We start from the raw sequence: 19,363 nt of genomic DNA on the forward strand, positions 1-19,363 counted from the left end.
GAAGAAACACAATAAGGCTCTTCAAAAAGATAAGAGATAGTAATACACCAACGAAAGAAATAAGCCTCTTAGGATAGAACAAACCTGCTTTTTGAGTTGAAAAAAAGATAAACAATTAGAGAGAACAGTGACTGAAGTACTATGTAGTATTTTCATAAATATTAAGTAAAGTTTATTACTGAGGCACTTCAATCATCTTCTGGACAAAAATCCAGAAATCTGGTGGGGCAGGGTTGTATTTAGCAAACGCTAAAGAGGAGAAAGCATGGCCAAAAGAGGAATTTAAAATTCAAATTTCACAAATTTTATTGTGCTTAACATCATGATTCATTCAACTACATAAAAATAATCAATGTGGAAAGTATCTACTCAGGCAATTCATGTCATTAATACCTTTTTGCATGAGTTAAAACAAATCCTTTAAAATTATCAGAACAACAAACACTGCAACTGAATTTAGATATTTTGACTCCAATAACTAGAAGATAGTGATGAGAATTTCCTTTCATCTATCTGCACATTGCCCTAGCACCAACATACTGCAACATAAGCTTGCTAAAACAGACAAACCAATCAGCCTGATTAGTCAGACTTACCCGAATGCTCTTTTTAAGCAGGTGAGTCTTAAGTGGGCATTCACTTCCAGAAAGAGGATGTAGAACTTGCCAATTAAAGCCAAAATTAACACTGAGACTTAAAAATATTTTTTACGGAATGCCAGTTTTGTAAACTAACTCAATGTTAGTTTCTTAAAACAACACCACAATTCAGTCCAGATCAGCTTCTTCACAGCCTATATGTTACTGCAGAAATGCCTATATCTTCACACAATGCTCTAGACTCAATAATTTAGAAAGTTCTTTAAAAATAAATCTAAAATATTTGCAGTTTTAACTCTCTGTATCATTCATATGCAGACTAATTCTAAGGTTAAATCATTAAGACTTTTTTGCAATTTTTCAAATGTCAACCATTACATCAATGCTTTTTAGGGTAATAAATTAGGCAATAATTTCTCATTTTTTGAATTTTCCTAACACTCATGTTTATCACTAAGAGCATTAACAAGTGATACAAATTAAAAACAAGTACTTTCAGCTAGCTGGCGGGGGGGAAAGAGAGAGAAGGAGGGAGGGCATGGGGCAGAGAGTATCAACTTCCCTGTCATCCAAATATCACTTCCTTGTATTTATTTGCCAGCTACATAAGTGTCAAGGACAATTCTGGGGCTACTATTTTTATCCGATGTAAAAACCACGAAGTGTTTAACCAGTAGTGTGCACAAATCCCACTCAGAAAAGTCAATTTTGTGTGTTTCTCATTTAAAGATATATATTTAAGCTGTATCTCAGTGGATAAGTAGACAGAAATTAATCGTTTGGTACAGGTTGTATCATACCACCTATTTTTCTGACAGTTAGGACAAACCTAGTATGAAAATAACTACACAGAATCCTACTACTATCAGCAATGGAACTGCCTTCACAGTTTAAACAGGTATAGAGTAAGGTGTATCCCTTATAACCCTAACTTTCCTCCTTGATCTTTATTAAAGGTACGGATTCTTAAGATTATTAAACTCAACTCAGCAATTCCTTAAACAAAATATCTTTCGAGGCACTTTCTAAACAGTGATTTGGAGTAAATAATGAACTCAAAATAAAGTCTATAGCACAGGAATAAAACAAACTCATCCTGGTGTTAACTCTACCATATTACATGACTACACATAGTACAATAAAGCATTTTAGAGTATTTCCCACAGCAAATGCAATTAAAATAGCCAGTAAACCTACAGAATTTGCTACCAAAATAATAAATACCGGATCTTAAGATAAACATGAATTCTTTAAACACAGGCACAGAGATGCACACAGAATCTCCTCATCGATCATAGCTCTCCCAAGTTGTTTCAACTATTCCCACAGTTGCCAATGTATTTACACTGTAATACACTGAACGCAACTGGAATATAAGGTATTTCCTAGTGCTATTATTAGCTCCCATCAGATAGATTTAAGATGAACAGGCACATACCTTACCCTTGTTGCTCCTGGTATTCAAAGGTACAACTGTACTATGAAGTCTGTCAACAAATATTTGCAGTTCTAAATAACCTGAAAGAGTAGGATACCCATATACAGGTATTCTAATCAGCTCTTCAATTTTATTGGACTGAATCATTTGTCTTCTATTGTTTATGAAAGACAGGCTGAAAACATTAACAGAATTAATCTCTGTGGACTCAGTTCTGAGCACTCATGTCCCATTAAATGGGAGCACACACTGCTCAACACCTCAGAAGATCGGAGATCACAGGGGACTGGTTAGGTAAACAGCTAACAGAATTGGAAGGCCAGGCTGTTAACTCATTTACCATATGCTTTGTTTTTGCCAACTCAATAGACCAGTGGACTTTCCTGTAAAGAGTTCTATTCTAAGGTGAGGAAATCTCCATTTCAGTATCTCCTGTGAATATTTTACTGTTCAAAGAAAGTATATAGAAGCCACATCTTTTTTCCTTAGTTAATATCTTCTAAACCAGAGTGAGTATTTTTTAAATGTGATTTTAAAACCAGATCCATATACTTAATAGGAGTTAACATGGAAGTAAATTAGGGCCTTCCAACCTTCTACTTCAGATAACACCTTGCAAAAAAAAAAAAAAAAAAAAAGAGAGACATCCTATATTCACAACAAAATTCACCACACTCACTGTTTCTAAAGCAAGATTTGTAGTAACATGTAACATAACTGAATAAAGAATTTAAAATAAAAACAGATGTCAGTACTGGCATGTTCAAAACCATGGAATTTTTCAAAGTTTTGTGATTCAGATAATTAACATTAAAATGTAACATGATTCTGCTGTGTGAATTTATCTCAGAGTTTTTAAGATATGAGCCTAGAAAATACACAGCAAAATCCTCTTATACTTCATTATGACAGACTTCAGGATCATAACCTGTACTACAAGAAAAACACTAAAATTATTCATAAAACAATTGTATCTAATAGAAAAATACTTTCTTTGCAAGATCAAATAATAAATATTCATAGTGTTCTCCTTCCAGATTAACAAGATATTTTTCCTTCCCAAAAATCTAGAATTAAGGGAAATTATCAGTGATGTAATTTAACTATAAGCATATGCAAAGTTGCACCTTTAAAAAAGGAAATAAAACTGTAACAGCCTATTTAGACACTGAAGTTGAATATACAAAAGCTGAGTACAAACTACAGGGCACCAAAAAAAATGCATTTCTAAACTCTCATAGCTACATTACCCATTTTCTTTCCAAAAACCCAAACTCAAAACAGCTCAGTTTCATATTGTTTTCATAATCCAGAACAGTAGCTGCACCAGTATTAAAAAGGCAACAGGCTCTACAAACATATTCCGCATTACAGTAAGAGTTTAATACTGAAATCACACAATTCTATGGCATAATCAGTGCAAATATTTCTGAAGTAATCACATGATAAATAGTACTCACTTTCAGGGCAGAAGAATGACAGGGTCACATCTGGCAATAAGAACACCAGACTGCATCCATTTCTTTTTTAAGATCGAGAGCTAATCAAACAGCCAATCTACAAATTAAAACGTACTTCAACAGCAGTGTACTTTCTGCTGTTATTTCACTTCTGTCTAAACTAATAGAAAGACAAAGATATTTGTACTGGACTACACTGGAGGGCAGAAAGATATAAATCAAATCCATCAAGCATCAAATCTAAATACTGTATCTGTGACTGAGAGAGAAATGTCTTTGCCATTTCTTCCCCCTCCCCCCCAACCTTACTCCGGATCAGTTTCCAAACATATTCTAACCTAGTTTTTGAGCGTTCCATCCACCTACTACTTCCCTTGTAATTCCCCCTTTAAGCCTCTTTTGCACAATTTACCCTAGTGACATGATTGAACTGTTTACTCAAACTGAGAAACTCCTCTCTGCTCTAATCAAGGAATACTTTAGGAAATCAAAGTAACAGCAACATTTTAAGCACTACTTTAATTCTATACTCCATGCAAAGCAGCTTGTTCCATTACCAACAACCACAGAAAAAATGCTACTGAAGTAAACAGTAGCTCTCTTCCCTAATGATTTTTCAGTATTACTGAATTAGGCAAAGATGGCAAAATAAAGGGCAAAACAGTAAGACAGTGCTCAACAATATATTGGAGCTACAGTTCAGAATTTAATTGCAAGTCTACACAATACCTCACTACAAATCCTAATATTTCCCTTTAAAACACAGGTTCTACTTAGTTCAGTTCTAGTCAAAGAATCACATAAAACTCTCACTCTGCATATCCATCTATAAGTAAAAGAAAGCAGCACAGTCTTTTTTTCACCTAAAGATGTGGAATCATCTCCTGTCTTTTATATCATTGCCACATCACACGTTCTTTATGTCCTATATGGAAAACCTAACTATTTGTGGAAGCAAAGTAATTTCACTCTTCAACATAAAGTACTACTCATGTCTTTAATATATACTAATTTCACTAAACCCTCAGTGAATTAAAACAGCAAAATATTAAACAGTGACTGAAAAATCTCAGTAAATAAGCCACATTCCAGGTACTGGCATGAAACAGTAAGTTCTGAGAAATAGCCTCAAATATTGAATAAAACAAGAAATAATGACAAAACCACAGAAGTGTTTCTTTTATACTGAATACAACTTTTAGAGTTTTCTTAACATGCTGACTATAAAACTGAAACCATCTAACTATGTAAGGTAATTTTTAAATAATTTAACTAACACTCTCTAACTGCTGTGATTCTCCATTGTCACTGTAAGTAACTTTATTTGTTCTATTTGTATTTTAAAGTCATGAGTTGCCATATATTAATATCTAACATAATCATACTTTTAACTAAGCTTACAAAGCATTTTGATTAATACAAAAGTTTTTTCCTCATGAGTATGACACACCTCTTGCACCAAGGATTCCAAACCCAACAGCACAAACAAAAATCTGCTTTCTACCAGGCTGCAAAAGTTTCCCTTAATTCAACAAACAACAAAACTAGAAAGATTACACAACAGACTTATCACTACATCTGCACAGTCATCTCTGATTTCTGAATCTGCATATGAGTAGAAATTAATACTAAGCAGGAGATAGAAACTCATGATGTTAAAGCAATTAAATGAATTTCTTAAACAGCAGTCAAAATCTGACTTTTTTGCAGTCAGTCGTGAAATTCAGTGGGAAGAGATGCATATTCATAGCTTAAATATATAAAGAAAAATCCATTCTCAGCTTTCTGTACAAATCTGTGAATAACTCCAACTTCCTTAAACCGAATTAAAACTAACAAAAACTTCTTTCTATGAAAAGTGGAACTAAGGAACTAAAATGGCATCAAAGGCTAAAATGGCACACAGCATTTTTGAGGTTTATTGATAACCAAATCATAAGCACAAGAAGATAGCTTTGAGGTTGACAAGAAATGTGAAAAAAATCTATTAATTATGTCTAGAAATTAACAAGGGTCTTTAGATTCAAGTGTAGAAAAGAAGAAAAACACCAAAGCTTGGTAGCTACAGAAGGAACTAGGAACTAACTATAGGAAATTCTAAAGAAATAAAAGATCATGAATAAAAATAACATAAAAAGTCTAAACAACTAAAAATGGAGCAAGTTTAAAAAATTATATACTTGGAGAGATATAAGCTTTTTCTGCTATGTACTTTTGGAGAAGGACTGGAGAATTTGCATACTTAACCAAAAACCCCTTATGAGCAGGTGACATTTATCATTTGACACTCTATGATTGCTTTAGGACAGATGAATCCTGCAAGTGTTCTGTTCTTCCTTTGCATTTCTTTATCATGAACAAATGCATAGAACTAAGGTTTAAAAATATGCATCACTCATGCCTTAATATTTAATGAACAGAATATATAACCAAAACTGAAGATAACAAATTCTGCAATAGACACATGGTGAAATTAACTACTGAAAAGTCACATATAAATCTACTGAAAATTATTAACAAGTTTGAAGCTGTATTGTATTGAACAAGAGGATGCAACAATTTAATAAAGGACTAGGAAGAAACAACACTATGAAAAGCTATGCTGTTCTCCTAATGGAATAACTGGTACCAGTCAAGAAAGTATTACAGACAACATCCAAACAACTGTCAGATTTACTTGGAGATATAGGAACATGATCCTCTTCCCACAAATGAACAAAAGTCAGCAAAAAATGAACCCTCTTTTCCAATGACCTAATGAAGAAAAACAGTCATGAAAGCCACAGGCTTCAGGTTTGACTTACGGTCTGATTATGTTTGCATGATAAAAGTTTGAAATGCTAAGTACACAGTACTACAAATAGTCTATCAGAACTGTAAGAAACACTTTTATTTAAGGTCTTTGTTAGAAATTCACTGTTCTCAGTTTCCCAGCATTCAATGAAGATAAACTAATAGCAGTACTCCCAACTGGTCTGTATATAGTTTAGAGAAAGAACAGCTCTCCTTTCAGAGTTAAAACTAAAGACCGAAACTTGTGTTTGAAACACTGATAACTCATTATATCCCATACTAAAAAAAAGCATGTGCTAGCCATTCAGCACTATGACCTTCAGATGATTACAGAGTTTCTCAAAAATTGTAACAGAACACATTTCATACAACGGCAAGATGGATTCGTTACACAGCCCACAATTACAGCCTTGCAGTATAAACCAAACAGAACATGGAAAATGTTTTATCTAAGAATCACTACACACAGATACCACTGACATCTCATCTCTAAGAAGCTATGTTAAACATCTGAGAAAATATCTTCAGTTCAACTACTGAAATTTCAGTGAAACTAAATGGTAGCCTCTCAAACCCAAAGTAATTCAAAGTAGTCACTGGGTGTTAGGCTGTCAAAACAGAACAGCTAGTATACACAGGCTTTCATTGTTTTTGTTTGGAGCTATTAAAATTTTAACATACAGAGCCAATTCCTTGTTTCCTGGACTCCAATTACCATCCACAGATTGATTGGTGTAATTTCTGGTAAAAACTTCTTAGTTATGAGGGACTATTCATATCTTACTACTTCCCTTTCAGGAACGCAGAAGATAAAACAGGAACTCAGGGAATCATACCTGTATCTATCAAGTTCTAGGCTAATGCCATAAAGAACTGCAACATCTTTCCTGGAAGAGAGAGACGATCATTAAACTTCTCAGTACCAATGCCAAAGTAAAAATGACTTTTAAAAAGACATTTTGGAAAGAAGATACTCTTGTTATTAGAGAGATCACCAGAGTCAGGCACAGACTACTTTAATATTAAAGGGGTATCAAAACCTGGGAGTTAAATAAATAAAGTCTAGGTTATACGAGTGCAGTACATGAGCAGGAATGAGAACCGGGCTTAGAAAACAAAAAGCCTCAAAGGTGGTTTTATATATATATATATAAAAAAAAAGGCAATCAAGCAAAATCAAAACAACTCACAACCTCTATTCTTTAGTCTCAATCAGATCATCATACCTCTTGATACAGGAATAAATATTTGAATATCACATCACAAAGAATTAGGATACTTCACAGAATTACTTGGCTTGCCTCGCACTGTGACACAGAATTGTATACTCAACATTCCCTTCACACTATTTGTGAAGTACAAAAATCCCAGGCATTCAGATTTTCCTGATAAATTACTACTTCTCTTCAAAAAAATCATTTTTCCTCTTTCAAACATGCTCTGCTCTTTAGATACATGACCTAAGCAGGAATTCGAGGCTGCTGCTTTTTTTCCAGTTTTATTTTAACATGCTGAAGAACCTGTTAACAGGAACTTCTCCATTTTCTTCCTCTCCTCCAAGCAAATTTGTGACATCTTCTGGACCATACTGCATGGATCTCAGAAGCATCACCATATACTGTTTAACAAATTCCCCCAGATAGTAAGAAAACATAGTTATTAAGATAAATTACACTTTTTTATTAATAAGGTTAATTCTGAATCCTTTGAAAGTATAATTTTCACCAGTCATATATCTAATTTCCAACCTATAACCATGATCTACTAAATCTCAGCTTCCAGCAGTCAAAGCTAAGAAGCCTGAAATAGGATTTTCTGACCCATAATAATTAACTAAAATAACAAATCATCGGTAATTTTTGCAGATTAAGATAACAAAATACAGCAACTACAATCTAAAGGTGGAGCCAAGAAGCTTAGATGCAAAGTTATAACTCAGGATTCTACCACAGAAGCACATTTTGGGGGATAGACGGGGGGAGAAATAAAAATGGTTTTAGACCTTTCCATAAGATTACCTAGAAGAATGCATTATTACTGCAATATTACCAGAGTATCTTCAGATTTCATTAACTTTCCATTTACCTCCTCTCTTCGAAAACTGGCTCTGGTAAGTTCCTCATGTACAACACTTAACCTCAAGCACGTTAATTAGTTCCAATGATTCTGCAAGACTTTTGTTCATAGTTGGTATAATTAAATACGTAGTCGGTATAATTAAACACACAGTCAAGTATTTACATCATTAGGACATAAATAAGAAATAGGCCTAAGAGGGGAAGGGAACTCCTAGAAGTACTTGACTCTTCATAACTAAATCTTTTTTTTAAATCAGTCCTCATTAATTGGCCTTCATAGTTTTCAGTTTAATAATCACTAATATGATTTAATTTTTAGTGAAAAACTAAGGGAAACAGTGCTTCATTAAAATCCAGATAATATGCATCATCCTTCTTTCAGCCACTGCATTTTATTTTTTTGTATCTTTTATAAATTGGGGTCCTAATCTTTAAATTTTATTTCACTTGAGCATTTGATCTCTTCCCTGAATCTCAAATTCATGTTCTAACCTAAGACTTGTTAACAATTTCTGCACAGCTTCTTGAAAATAAGGCTCTTTCTAACCATTCCAATAGATGCAATCTTTGTCCATTCTCCACCCATCTGATTTTTCAATTACTGCAACATCCTCTTCTCTGGTATCGACAAATACAATTTCACCCACATATGCTTCTTGAGTGTTACCCTTACTCATCTCCGTATCCTTTTCTATCACATCAAACATTAGCTTCTTGACCTCACTTTCAAGGGCCTTCCTGGCTGATTCCAGCTCTTTTACCTCATTATACCAAAGCATCAACACTTGCTTTTCATGAGATTCCAAAACTCCCTTGAACATTTCAAGAAGTACTTTCTGTGTTCTCTTACGCTGCTTATGAGCTAATTTCCTGCGAACCTACAGAAGGTCCCCCCTCATTGCTATCCTTTGCTTGCAAGGCTTATCAAAAGAATCAGTTAAAATGATGAATTGACATCATTAAACATTGTGCTGATTAATATTTGCTTTTGCACAACTCTAGTGCCAGTTACTGACTCATCTTCTGCCGGGGCTGAACGTTAACTGAATTAGGGATGGTCATTTTACTCTGTACAAGCATGGTACCATGGGATCCTACTACGTGATTAATGGTTCTAGGTACTAAATAAATGCAAACAACAATAAAACGCAATCCAAATAACAGTTACAGACATCAAACATCTTAAATACTCCTAAAATTGTGACCTACTTCATATAAACAGGAAAAAAAATTGCAGACCAACTAGAAGTCATAGCAGATAGCTGAAACAGGAACAATCTATCCATTTATTATAGCAATAAATGAATGTTGGACATAAACATTAAAGCCTCCTCTGCCAGACTATTTCTTTACTGCAGAGAAATTGAACTGTATCACACCACAGATACTATCTTGGTTTCATGCATATCCATTATTTTCCTACTCACTGCCACACAAAATCCCTACGCCTCCTATAGCAAATGCTTATTTGAAAACACTATTAAAGTAACAACACATTTTAGCTTCTTTGAAAGCAATCGAGCAGTTGAAAAACAGGTAGTATACCCCACACTCAAAGAAAACTTCAATTAATCTGTCAATCAGAGTTTACAAAGTGAGGTTTTCACATTCACGTAAGTCGGGCACCCATTATGAGAAAGAAACCTGCACTCAAGTGCTCACTTCTGAAGGATTTATAAAGCCGATAAAGATCCATAAAGAACACCCATCTTCATCGTCTTCACTCAAAGCTGGTTTCCCCAAATATGCCAAAAGCAAGACTGCCTCTGGACTCTCCAAGGCAACTGCTGTCATATTTCAGAAGTTCTTCAGTACATATCTAATATTCTAGACTCAAATCATGAAGTGGATGTCATTTTATTGCACAATGCTGAAAAAATATTATTTACTTAATACAGAACTACAAAAAAAAAAGCACATTGAAGTATTTTTTGTGTACCAGTCTATGACAAGTGATTTGCACAGTACCTGCCTCCTAAACAAATACTTGATAAGCATAAGCATTATGTGAACAAATGCTATGATAAAATAGTTAAATTGTTTAGTAATTTTACCCATTCAAGTGATATTTGACGAAACATTGTAAACAATTTTCTTTCAAAATAGCTTCAAAGCTACTATTTAAATATATTTATATGACGAAACTTTTCTGTACAAAAGTCATCCAGATAGCAAAAAGGGTGCTATGCTTTACAATGAGGAGTTTTAAATGGTTCTTTCCAGCAGACAATCTGATCAATGAGAATTAGGCAGAAGTCGTTAGAATTTGCTGCTTTTGGGGTTAGTGTATAATGTTTTAAAACACTATATTGCTTTGCACTTGCACATTAAAGAATCTTAAGGTATTCTACAAAGGAAGGTATCATTACAATATTAATTTGATGCAAATAAACTTTATTCCAATTTGATAAGCCAATTAACAGAGACAAAAAGTAAGTTTACTTAACCAAGACAACACAAGAGGTCCACAGCAAAAAACAAGAAAAATTCAGGCCTCACAATACTAGCTTTTTATCAGACTACAAGACTACACTTCTCTGAAAGATGCAAAAAGGAACAGAACCATGCATAAATGCACAAACTACAATGCCAGCAGGCAGCTTCAGCAGTCAAATGCCCTTCTTTCTTTAAGTCACAAAGCAGAGTTCTAACTACAGAAAAAACAAAAGGAAAAGGAATTAATGAATCTCACGTATAAGTTTCAAATTTCAATACTATTAAGATATAAACAGAAAAATAAGCACACTTGAAATTAAGCCCTTCCTTGTTCTTGTCACTCAGCATGAAGTGCAATACTGTTACCGCTCTCCTCTTAGAACAGAACTTGTAGTAAGAAAAAAAAAAAATAATAAGAATTTTATTGCAGATAATTCCATAAACATAAAGTCAGTGTAGAGAGGTCAGCATTTTAATGAAAACCTTCTGGGTTTCATTATTATATTACTCTTTTTTTTTTTTCCTCTTCCCATCCAGCTGAAACACTGTCATGTATCAGAGGCGGAATTTATAAACTTTCTGCCAAGAGAACGCTGGGACTGGGGTACGTAAACTCACTAGGGGCAAAATGAAGCAAGCTGATTGGAATTTCAGCTTTCACTGAACAATTTGTTCATCAACACAAGGAAAAAGCTGAACATATCTGGACTTTGGGGGATTCTTTTTCTACCAACAAAAAATTTAAGTTACTGAAAAAGTATGTGCGTGCGCTTTTAACAATAAAAATTGAATCAGTAATGTGTTAAAGAACTTCCTCTCCATAAAAAGTAACTGCTTTACTCAATTGCTGCCTTCACCAAACATGCTAAAAGGCTGTTCTGCAAATATAAGGAATGAGGGATTTAACTACTGTATTAACAGAAATTCTCACCTAAATTAACCCAGTATAAGAATTAATTTAAATACACAAATGAACCTTTAGACATTTTCCCATAGCACTACTTCTTTTTTCACTGTATCTGTAGCATCAATGACAACTCTACATAAACAGTAATACACGAACCTCCTGTTTTCAAGCATTTATATGGAAACTGCCAAAAGCCCATATCATACATATGTGGACACTCTTCACCAAGAACTGAAACCTAAACACATTGATCATAGACTTTGCTCTACCCACCATTCCACAGTTCTGATGGTAAAATTTGCAATTTCAAAGGATCATGTTCCAGACATTATTTTGACGGGTATGCGCTTTAAAGAAGTTCTCTGCTTGGTTGGGATTGTGTAATCTCAAGCAACCTCCTGCTATTCTTACTCAGAAAAAAAATCAAACTGCAAACTGTAGCATGCAGACTTTTGATATAGCCAACTCTCAGATTTTTTATTGTGAATAATATTCTAGGTAAATAAATAAATAACCAGAAAGGAAGATAGAGCCACTTTTCCAGCGTTCAGCAAGATTAGAAAAATCCTATGTATGTTTATGCAAACTTCCTTGAAAAGTATTTACATTTCCAAATACATATGCAAATGAGGTCATAAATAAAAAAAAGAGATGCCATTTTAATAGCCATCAAGTGATAGTTTTCAAAACTGAAAAAATACTTCCTAAACAGATACTCAAAGGAACAAACCTGTATGCATCCTCAAATTAAATTACGTTCAATATTAAAAACAAACTGATAAAAAAAGTCTCAAGACAATGACTCACTCCTTCCTGGAAAAAATAGTAAAAAGGTCAGATGTTTATGAACTAGACAATTGCTGGAAAAATACAGATAAATATTATTTCTAACTAAGACTTGATATAATTGTTTTCATTCCTGAGCCAGAAGTAACTACACATACAATAATCAACTACTCGACCTTACATAACTTTCTATTTGGAAATCTCAGAGGTCTTCACAAGAATGAGATAAGCGGCACAATACTTGGGTGAAACAGACTGTAAGCTAACAGAGGTTAAGCATCTCATCCAACACCTTACCCAAGACAGAGGATATATCAGAGGCCATTTCATGCATCTGGAACTCTATGCAATTTCATACTTTAGCCACAAGACATATTCCTTGCACACACTTGCAGACTACAACAGGGTCACTGAATGAAAAAAGAATCCATACAGAGTACTGCTTGTACTCTTTAAATTAATAGGGATTGCCACTAAAGGCAAAGGAGAAATCCGCAAAAAAACCCATCAAGGTTTCATCTCATAAGCATCTACATATTAAATAAAATATTGCCTTTAACACAGTATATGTTAGCATACTGAAAAATGAGTTTACAAAACATTACGATTCAAAACCACAGAAGAATTTCTGCATGTGATATGAGCCACAGAATTATTTCAATGTTTTTTAAAATGTTCAAAAAAAAAGTTAACAATTCAGTGACTACATAACCACATCACCTTGCATTAATTGTACAGAAAGTTTCAGTATCAAATTGCTTTGAAACCCTTTAGAAAAAATGATTTTTGATCTAAATATAATTTACTGAACATAAAAATAAGAAACAACATTACAACAGAAACATGCTACATAATTGTTAGCTTTTAAAGTCAGTGATTTTTTTTTTCATATTTACATTCCATGGATATTTTCCATATAACTAAACATGATGATTTTTAATAATAGACAACATCACTACACACAATTTATCCTCTTCTATGCAAAGAGAATACACCATTTTAAGACAAGGAGCAAACCTAATGCACCAGACAGGCAACAGTACCATGTGAAAAATTTCAAGAGCTTTTGAAAAACTACTAATACAATTGAAGATGATTTAGTCTTTTTGTAAATAGAAGTTGGTTTTAGGCATGGAATGAATTTTGTCTAAGGGAAGACTAAAAAGAGCACATCACAATGCATACTTTGATCTTTCTTTGGTCAACTGTAACTTATTTCTACAATAGTATTATACAGTGCCAGTGGTTTCTTAATTATAAAAAAGGGTGTGCTTCTGGCCCCAAGGAGCTCAAGACAATAGTATCATTAAATCTTCTATGCCTTTTTTTTTTTTAAGCGTAAAATCTTAGCACAAAAGCCTTCAGCATAACTTTTGCTTTAAATATTTATCAAGAGGTGAGAAACAGATGGCTAGACTGGTTTTACAGACTGAAAATATTGTGACATGGTAGTTCAACCTCTTTTTCCACCAACTAAGAGGTTTACAGAGATTCCAAAAAAGAAAACATGCCTCAAAAAAGTTGAAAATCATCCCTTCAAACAGTGTCTTTCTTCTGGTAATGCTTCAAGTGATTTTTTTTAAGAGACAGCACTAACCGCTAACATTTAAGGAAGTTACTTTAATAACAAAAGTGCCAATCATGATGAGTTTCACTTGCCTCCATTCATTAAGCTAAGAATTTCACTACCATCCTTCAGTCTCCAAAGCTTGGTGAGCCTTTAATGTCAAAGCAATGTTAAGTTAATGCTATTTGTATGCTTTATATCCATTGCAAAAAGAACTCCAAAAGTACAGAGACATGTATGCTAAAGAGAGTCTCATGCTGATTCATGATTCTTTAACAAATCAGAACCCAACATTTTTATTTCCAAATATTTCAGGTTGCTACAAGTCAATTTTACTACCACTTATCTATTCTTGCCTTGGATGTCGCAGTACAGCTTGAGAGAGATCAGACCGGGCCATCTTATTAAGCAAGTATGCAAGTCTGTTGAGGACTGCATTGTGAAAATCCTCTTACCACTCGTGAACATAAGCATACTGCATATGAAAAAAAGCATGTTAAAAAGTTGAATCTCCAAAAAACTTATTTCAATAAACAGCAGCAATTTCCCTTTACCAATGAAGTGCAGCAGTGGTACTTTGCTATCACATGTCCTCTTTCATCAGATGATTGTGGCTTTACAAGTATTACATAGGAAAAAGTTAAATATTACATATAGGAAAATGAAGAACAGAGCAGTCCAATTCACAGAAAACACAGTTTCAATTGGATTACAGAAGACTGGGATCCAGACTTCTCAGTCCTCACTACTCTGTTCTAACCATTAAGAAGAGATTATCATGCAAGGCAGTTCCCTAAAGTATTTTCCCTTTTGTCCAGACGTATCATAAAGAATATGCTGCAGAGTGACCACAGAAACAAATGCACTAACAAGAATAAAACTATTTGTGGAATAAACTTTCACAATTGATGAAAAAATTGTTGTTGTGACAAAAAAGCATAAAAGGGAAACACGTTTCACACAGTGTAGAAAAAGTTGTAAAACGAAGCAGTCCTAACGATACAATAGCTTAAACAAATCAACATTTATTTTACTATTATTAGTTCACATTGTTTTATACAATGCTGTCAAAGAAAACGTATTCACTACTGGAAGCAGTAACACAACAGGGAGCATGCAGTGTAGCCAATATACATACTGAAAGGCACAAAGTGCATCTAACCACTTCAGCCCACACAAGATGTATATATATTGGCCAACACACACACACTTTGGAGAGTGGTGGTGTACTTGTAAAATGGTTGACTGAAAAACAAAAAGCCCTAGAAACTCCAAACAGAAAGAGCAGCTACAGCATTTAAATAATTAGAAAATATTGACTTATCAAAGAAAACCTTTCCACTGTCATGTCCCTGATATAACCATGAAAGACATTTAAAATAAAAGTAGCATATGCAGTATTTTAGTACCAGAAGAGCTATATTTAATAAGTGCTACATAAATATCAGACAGGAGTTGATTTCCTAATCCCCTAAACTTCCCCTGAAACCTTATCTCTAAGTTTATCCATGCACATTTCTTTCTTTATCAGAAGTAACAAAAAGACTCCAGGAAAAAAACATACATAACAAAATAATTCAGTACTGCCAGTCAGCATAAAGTATCAATAACTAGCATGAAGAGATGCAATTAGAGATGTCTGGGTTAAGAAGATTTTAAAACACCATATATACAAAATTATCAAATTTGCCTCAGTGTATCAGAGAAATCTCATGCATATGTGTAAAATGTTTATTAAACAACATTCAGAAATACTGTCATCTAGATTCTGAAAAATCCCACTGTATTACCATAGGTATAAAGGCTAATGAAGGGAGAGCCTCAGGCTCAAGGTCCCCAGTAAACCTGTGCAGAACAGCTCTCTGCAGCTGGAGTCTGTAATACCATGAGCTGCAAGTGTCCTGCTGCCATTAGCATCCCCAGCTTGGCTTCGGTTGCCTTCTGAAGCTGCAATGATGTTAGCAACAGTGAAAGATTAAGAAAAAAGGTAGAACATAACATAAACACATCCAACCTTTTATCCACACATTGTTCACAACTCTGTCTTTGAAGCTCCACTAATAACAGTTTCTTCCTGTGTTTTTAACCTAGATTGATGCTCATTTTTTTCATAAATAAGTTTTATGCCTGATGTCAAAACATCTTTATTTTCCCATCAAAAGATATCAAAATAATTTAGGATTTGACATGCTTTTCAATCAGCAAGAGGAGCACCGAACATTTTTTCTGTTGAGAAAGGAAATGGCTTGCTTTATAATATTCAATAATAGATAACAAGAAAAAAACAGATTCAACAGAAAAAAGTAACCCCTTTAAAAGGGACATAATATAAAACCTTTTATTATCAGAAGCTGGTTGTATAGTTACAGACTATTTTATGCATAAAGTTACCACATTAACAGAGCTGTTGGTATCTCCACTGAATCTAGCACAAACTACATTAATTTTGCAGAGAAATTAAAGTGTCACAGTAAAACTTTTAACTTAAATATTCTGACATGATTTCTTCAAATTAACACAAGTTAGAATTGGTGACTTAGGCAAAAAATTCCAGTATGTCTGGATAAAGTTCAGCTCTTTGCCTGACAACATGAATAAAATGCCTGTCATTCAAAGAAAGTGTGTAGTCAAGATCCACCTTTTTGTATATATTTCCTTTAACACAGAAGGAAGATAAACACTTTCTTACAGAACTGAACACAAGACAGAATACAACAACTTAAGCTGAAGGAAGAAAATAAAACTAAGTGGCTGTCAAAATGAACAGAGATAAGTAAGCTAAAACTTTCTTTTCTAAAGTGATGCATGCTTGTTCAAGAGCATATATCAGTCTTCTCTTAAAATACAAACTCCTGCTCTTCCAAAACACTGACCTATAATCTCTCATGTGAAGTATTCACAAGCGTGATCTACAAAGACATACTTATGCTGCCAATACAAATCGTGTATTTTATTTGGCACTATTAAAATTACAATAGCGAGATTTTTTTTTGGTTTTGTTAGCAGTGCTGTCAGTACTTCACAAGCCGATTTTATCTGGATTCTCACAGTGCCTATGATTCCCAGTTAAGTACTGTGCACTGCACAAAACGCTAACACAAAAGTAATCCTAAGTATCTTTCATGCAGGCTTCTCCATGTAGTAGACTCGATGCAAAACTATAACATCTCCATTTCGCATAACGTGCCACAATTTACTTGGCTGGCTTCAGGAGCTTTGCTGGCCCGTGACTCCTGTATCTCATGCACGTACCCTGACGGCAAAGCTGCAGCCCACCTTTGATCCCCAGCCTGGTGAAGGGAACCACAAGTCCTGGTCTTGAGCAGATCTCTGCTTCTCTACAGATCGAAAGCCCTATGCTACAAGCCCATCTCCCATCATATGACGTTACAGGAGATCAGGCTTCCCCCATAAAGGATTGGATCCACCTCAAAAAACAGAAAGGTACAATGCTAGTGCCAAACTAAAAGTTCCTGCACAGACTTCAAGCTACAATATTTAGCTTTCTCTATTTTTTTTTCTGAGAGAGCAAGAGTGTGTGCTTTACAATCTTTAGTCTTCATAAATAAATGGTCAGACTGCATTTAAAACAGGGACATTAAACCATCCTAGATACTATCATTTTTTTCTTAAGCTTTCCCACGACCAGAGTTACCAATTCAGCTTCATTTGTAGTAGTAACAGTAGGAAACGTAGTAGAAAAAAATAAGACATCGCACACCCCCCGTCCGTGGGCAGACATCAGTGCTTCACTCCGGAAGATTCCCCATCGGAGAAGCCCTCCCTTCTGTACTGCCCCCGGCAAAGCCAAAAGCGTCGGAGGAACAGTTTAAGATTTAAGAAAAGTAGAGATGTAATGCAGCACAGACACCTTCTGTCTCCTTGCTGCAAATTCTTCGTACATAAAAACACACACACACAAAAACAATACGGCATTAAGCCGTGTTCTGTGCTACGTTTTGAGACAAAGCTGCTTTCAATTAGGGGAGACAGCTCAAAATGATTTACTTGTCGGAGCAGTTCGGTGGTTTGTGGAAGCAGAGCCCGGACACACGGCTGGCTGCGCGCCGCCGGGACGGAGCGGGCCGCCGGGCGCTCCGCTCGCTTCGCCTCAGGGAGAGGCGGGAGGGGGGCGCGCGGGGCCGCCCCGCCCGCTCCGACTGCTGGGGGGCTGCGGAGGGGGCCGCGCCGCGTGCGCCCCCCCCTCCCCCCGCCGCGAGCGCCATGGCCGCGCGAGCCGCCGCGCACGCCCCCGCGCGCCCGGGCAGGGCGCTCCCCTCCCCGCCCCGCCCCCTCCGCCCCTCCCCGGCTCCCCCTCCCCAAGCGATTACGCCACCGCCGCCCACCCACCCACCCACCCCACGGCGCCCCCTCCAGCGTCGCCCTGCCGCCGTGGCCACCCCCCCCCCTCCCCGCGGCGCCCCCTCCCCGCCGCGGCCCGTCTCCCCCCAGCGCCCCCGGGCGCCCCGCCGCGCCCCCCTCGACGCCGAACAAAGCGCCTCGGCCGCGGCCCGGGCCCCGGCGGCGCCGAGCCTCCCGGGAAGCCGCCGCGGCAGACAAGGGAGGGCGGTGAATCCCAGACACAATGAGAGGCGAGCGGGGACTCACCCACAGCTCCGTGCCCCAGCTCATGGCGGCTCCGCGGGCAGCGCCGGCCCCAGCAGAGGCGGCGGCAGGCACGGGGGTCGGGCGGCGACGGGCCGGGGAGGCTCCCGCTGAGCAGCGCCGGTGCCCTCGGTCACCGGGGAGAGGCGAGAGACGGCGGCGGCAGGAGCGGCGGCGGCTGGGGCTCCGGCTCCGCCTGGCGCAGGGAGGGGGAGCCGCGGAGGAGACTGGGAGAGGGGCGGGCCCGGCCGAGGCGGCGGCGGGGGGACGGAGCGGGGAGCGGCCGCTGCGCCCGGAGGAGTCTCGGCGGCGGCAGGGTCGGGGTCGGCGCGCGGCCAGGCCCCTGCGGGGGCCCCGGGAGCGAGCCCCCGTGGGGCGGCACTGCCGGCGCGCGGGTCGCTAACCGTTAACGAGCGCTGGGGGCGGCGGGGCGTTAACCGTTAACGAACATGGGGGGGGGGGGGAGGGAAGAGCGGCGCGAAGGCTGCGAGCCGGCACGGAGCGGCGCGGCCGAGAAGGAGGCCGGGCCCCAGGCGCCGCCTGGCAGCCCGTCGCGGCGCGCTGAGCACAAATAACACCCGGGGGCTGAGCCGGGGTGAAAGGGAACGCGCTTTAGGAGTATCTGCAACGAGATCCCAGGGGCAGCGCGTCCCCCGGGCGCGCCGTCCTGCCGCGGCCTTTGTGCGGCGGCGGC

General features: G+C 37.5%; 1 protein-coding gene and 1 long non-coding RNA gene across 3 annotated transcripts in view; both read right to left on the bottom strand.

The window, feature by feature from the left end:
* Nucleotides 1-18,852, bottom strand: part of FNBP1L (formin binding protein 1 like) — a 63,781-nt gene extending 44,929 nt beyond the window's left edge. For both annotated transcript variants that reach the window (XM_067300916.1, XM_067300915.1), the window contains exon 1: nucleotides 18,673-18,852. In XM_067300916.1, coding sequence (XP_067157017.1) covers nucleotides 18,673-18,696 — 24 coding nt within the window. In that variant the 5' untranslated portion in view covers nucleotides 18,697-18,852. The remainder of the gene's footprint in view (nucleotides 1-18,672) is intronic.
* On the bottom strand, nucleotides 10,746-16,061 carry LOC106499778 (uncharacterized). The gene is made up of 2 exons (XR_001295258.1): nucleotides 15,855-16,061; nucleotides 10,746-11,191 (listed from the first exon to the last, which is right to left on the bottom strand). It is a non-coding gene; the product is annotated as an uncharacterized lncRNA (long non-coding RNA).
* Nucleotides 18,853-19,363: the final 511 nt, after the last annotated feature.

Source organism: Apteryx mantelli, chromosome 8, assembly GCF_036417845.1.
Source record: "Apteryx mantelli isolate bAptMan1 chromosome 8, bAptMan1.hap1, whole genome shotgun sequence".
NCBI classification, from domain to species: Eukaryota; Metazoa; Chordata; class Aves; order Apterygiformes; family Apterygidae; genus Apteryx; species Apteryx mantelli.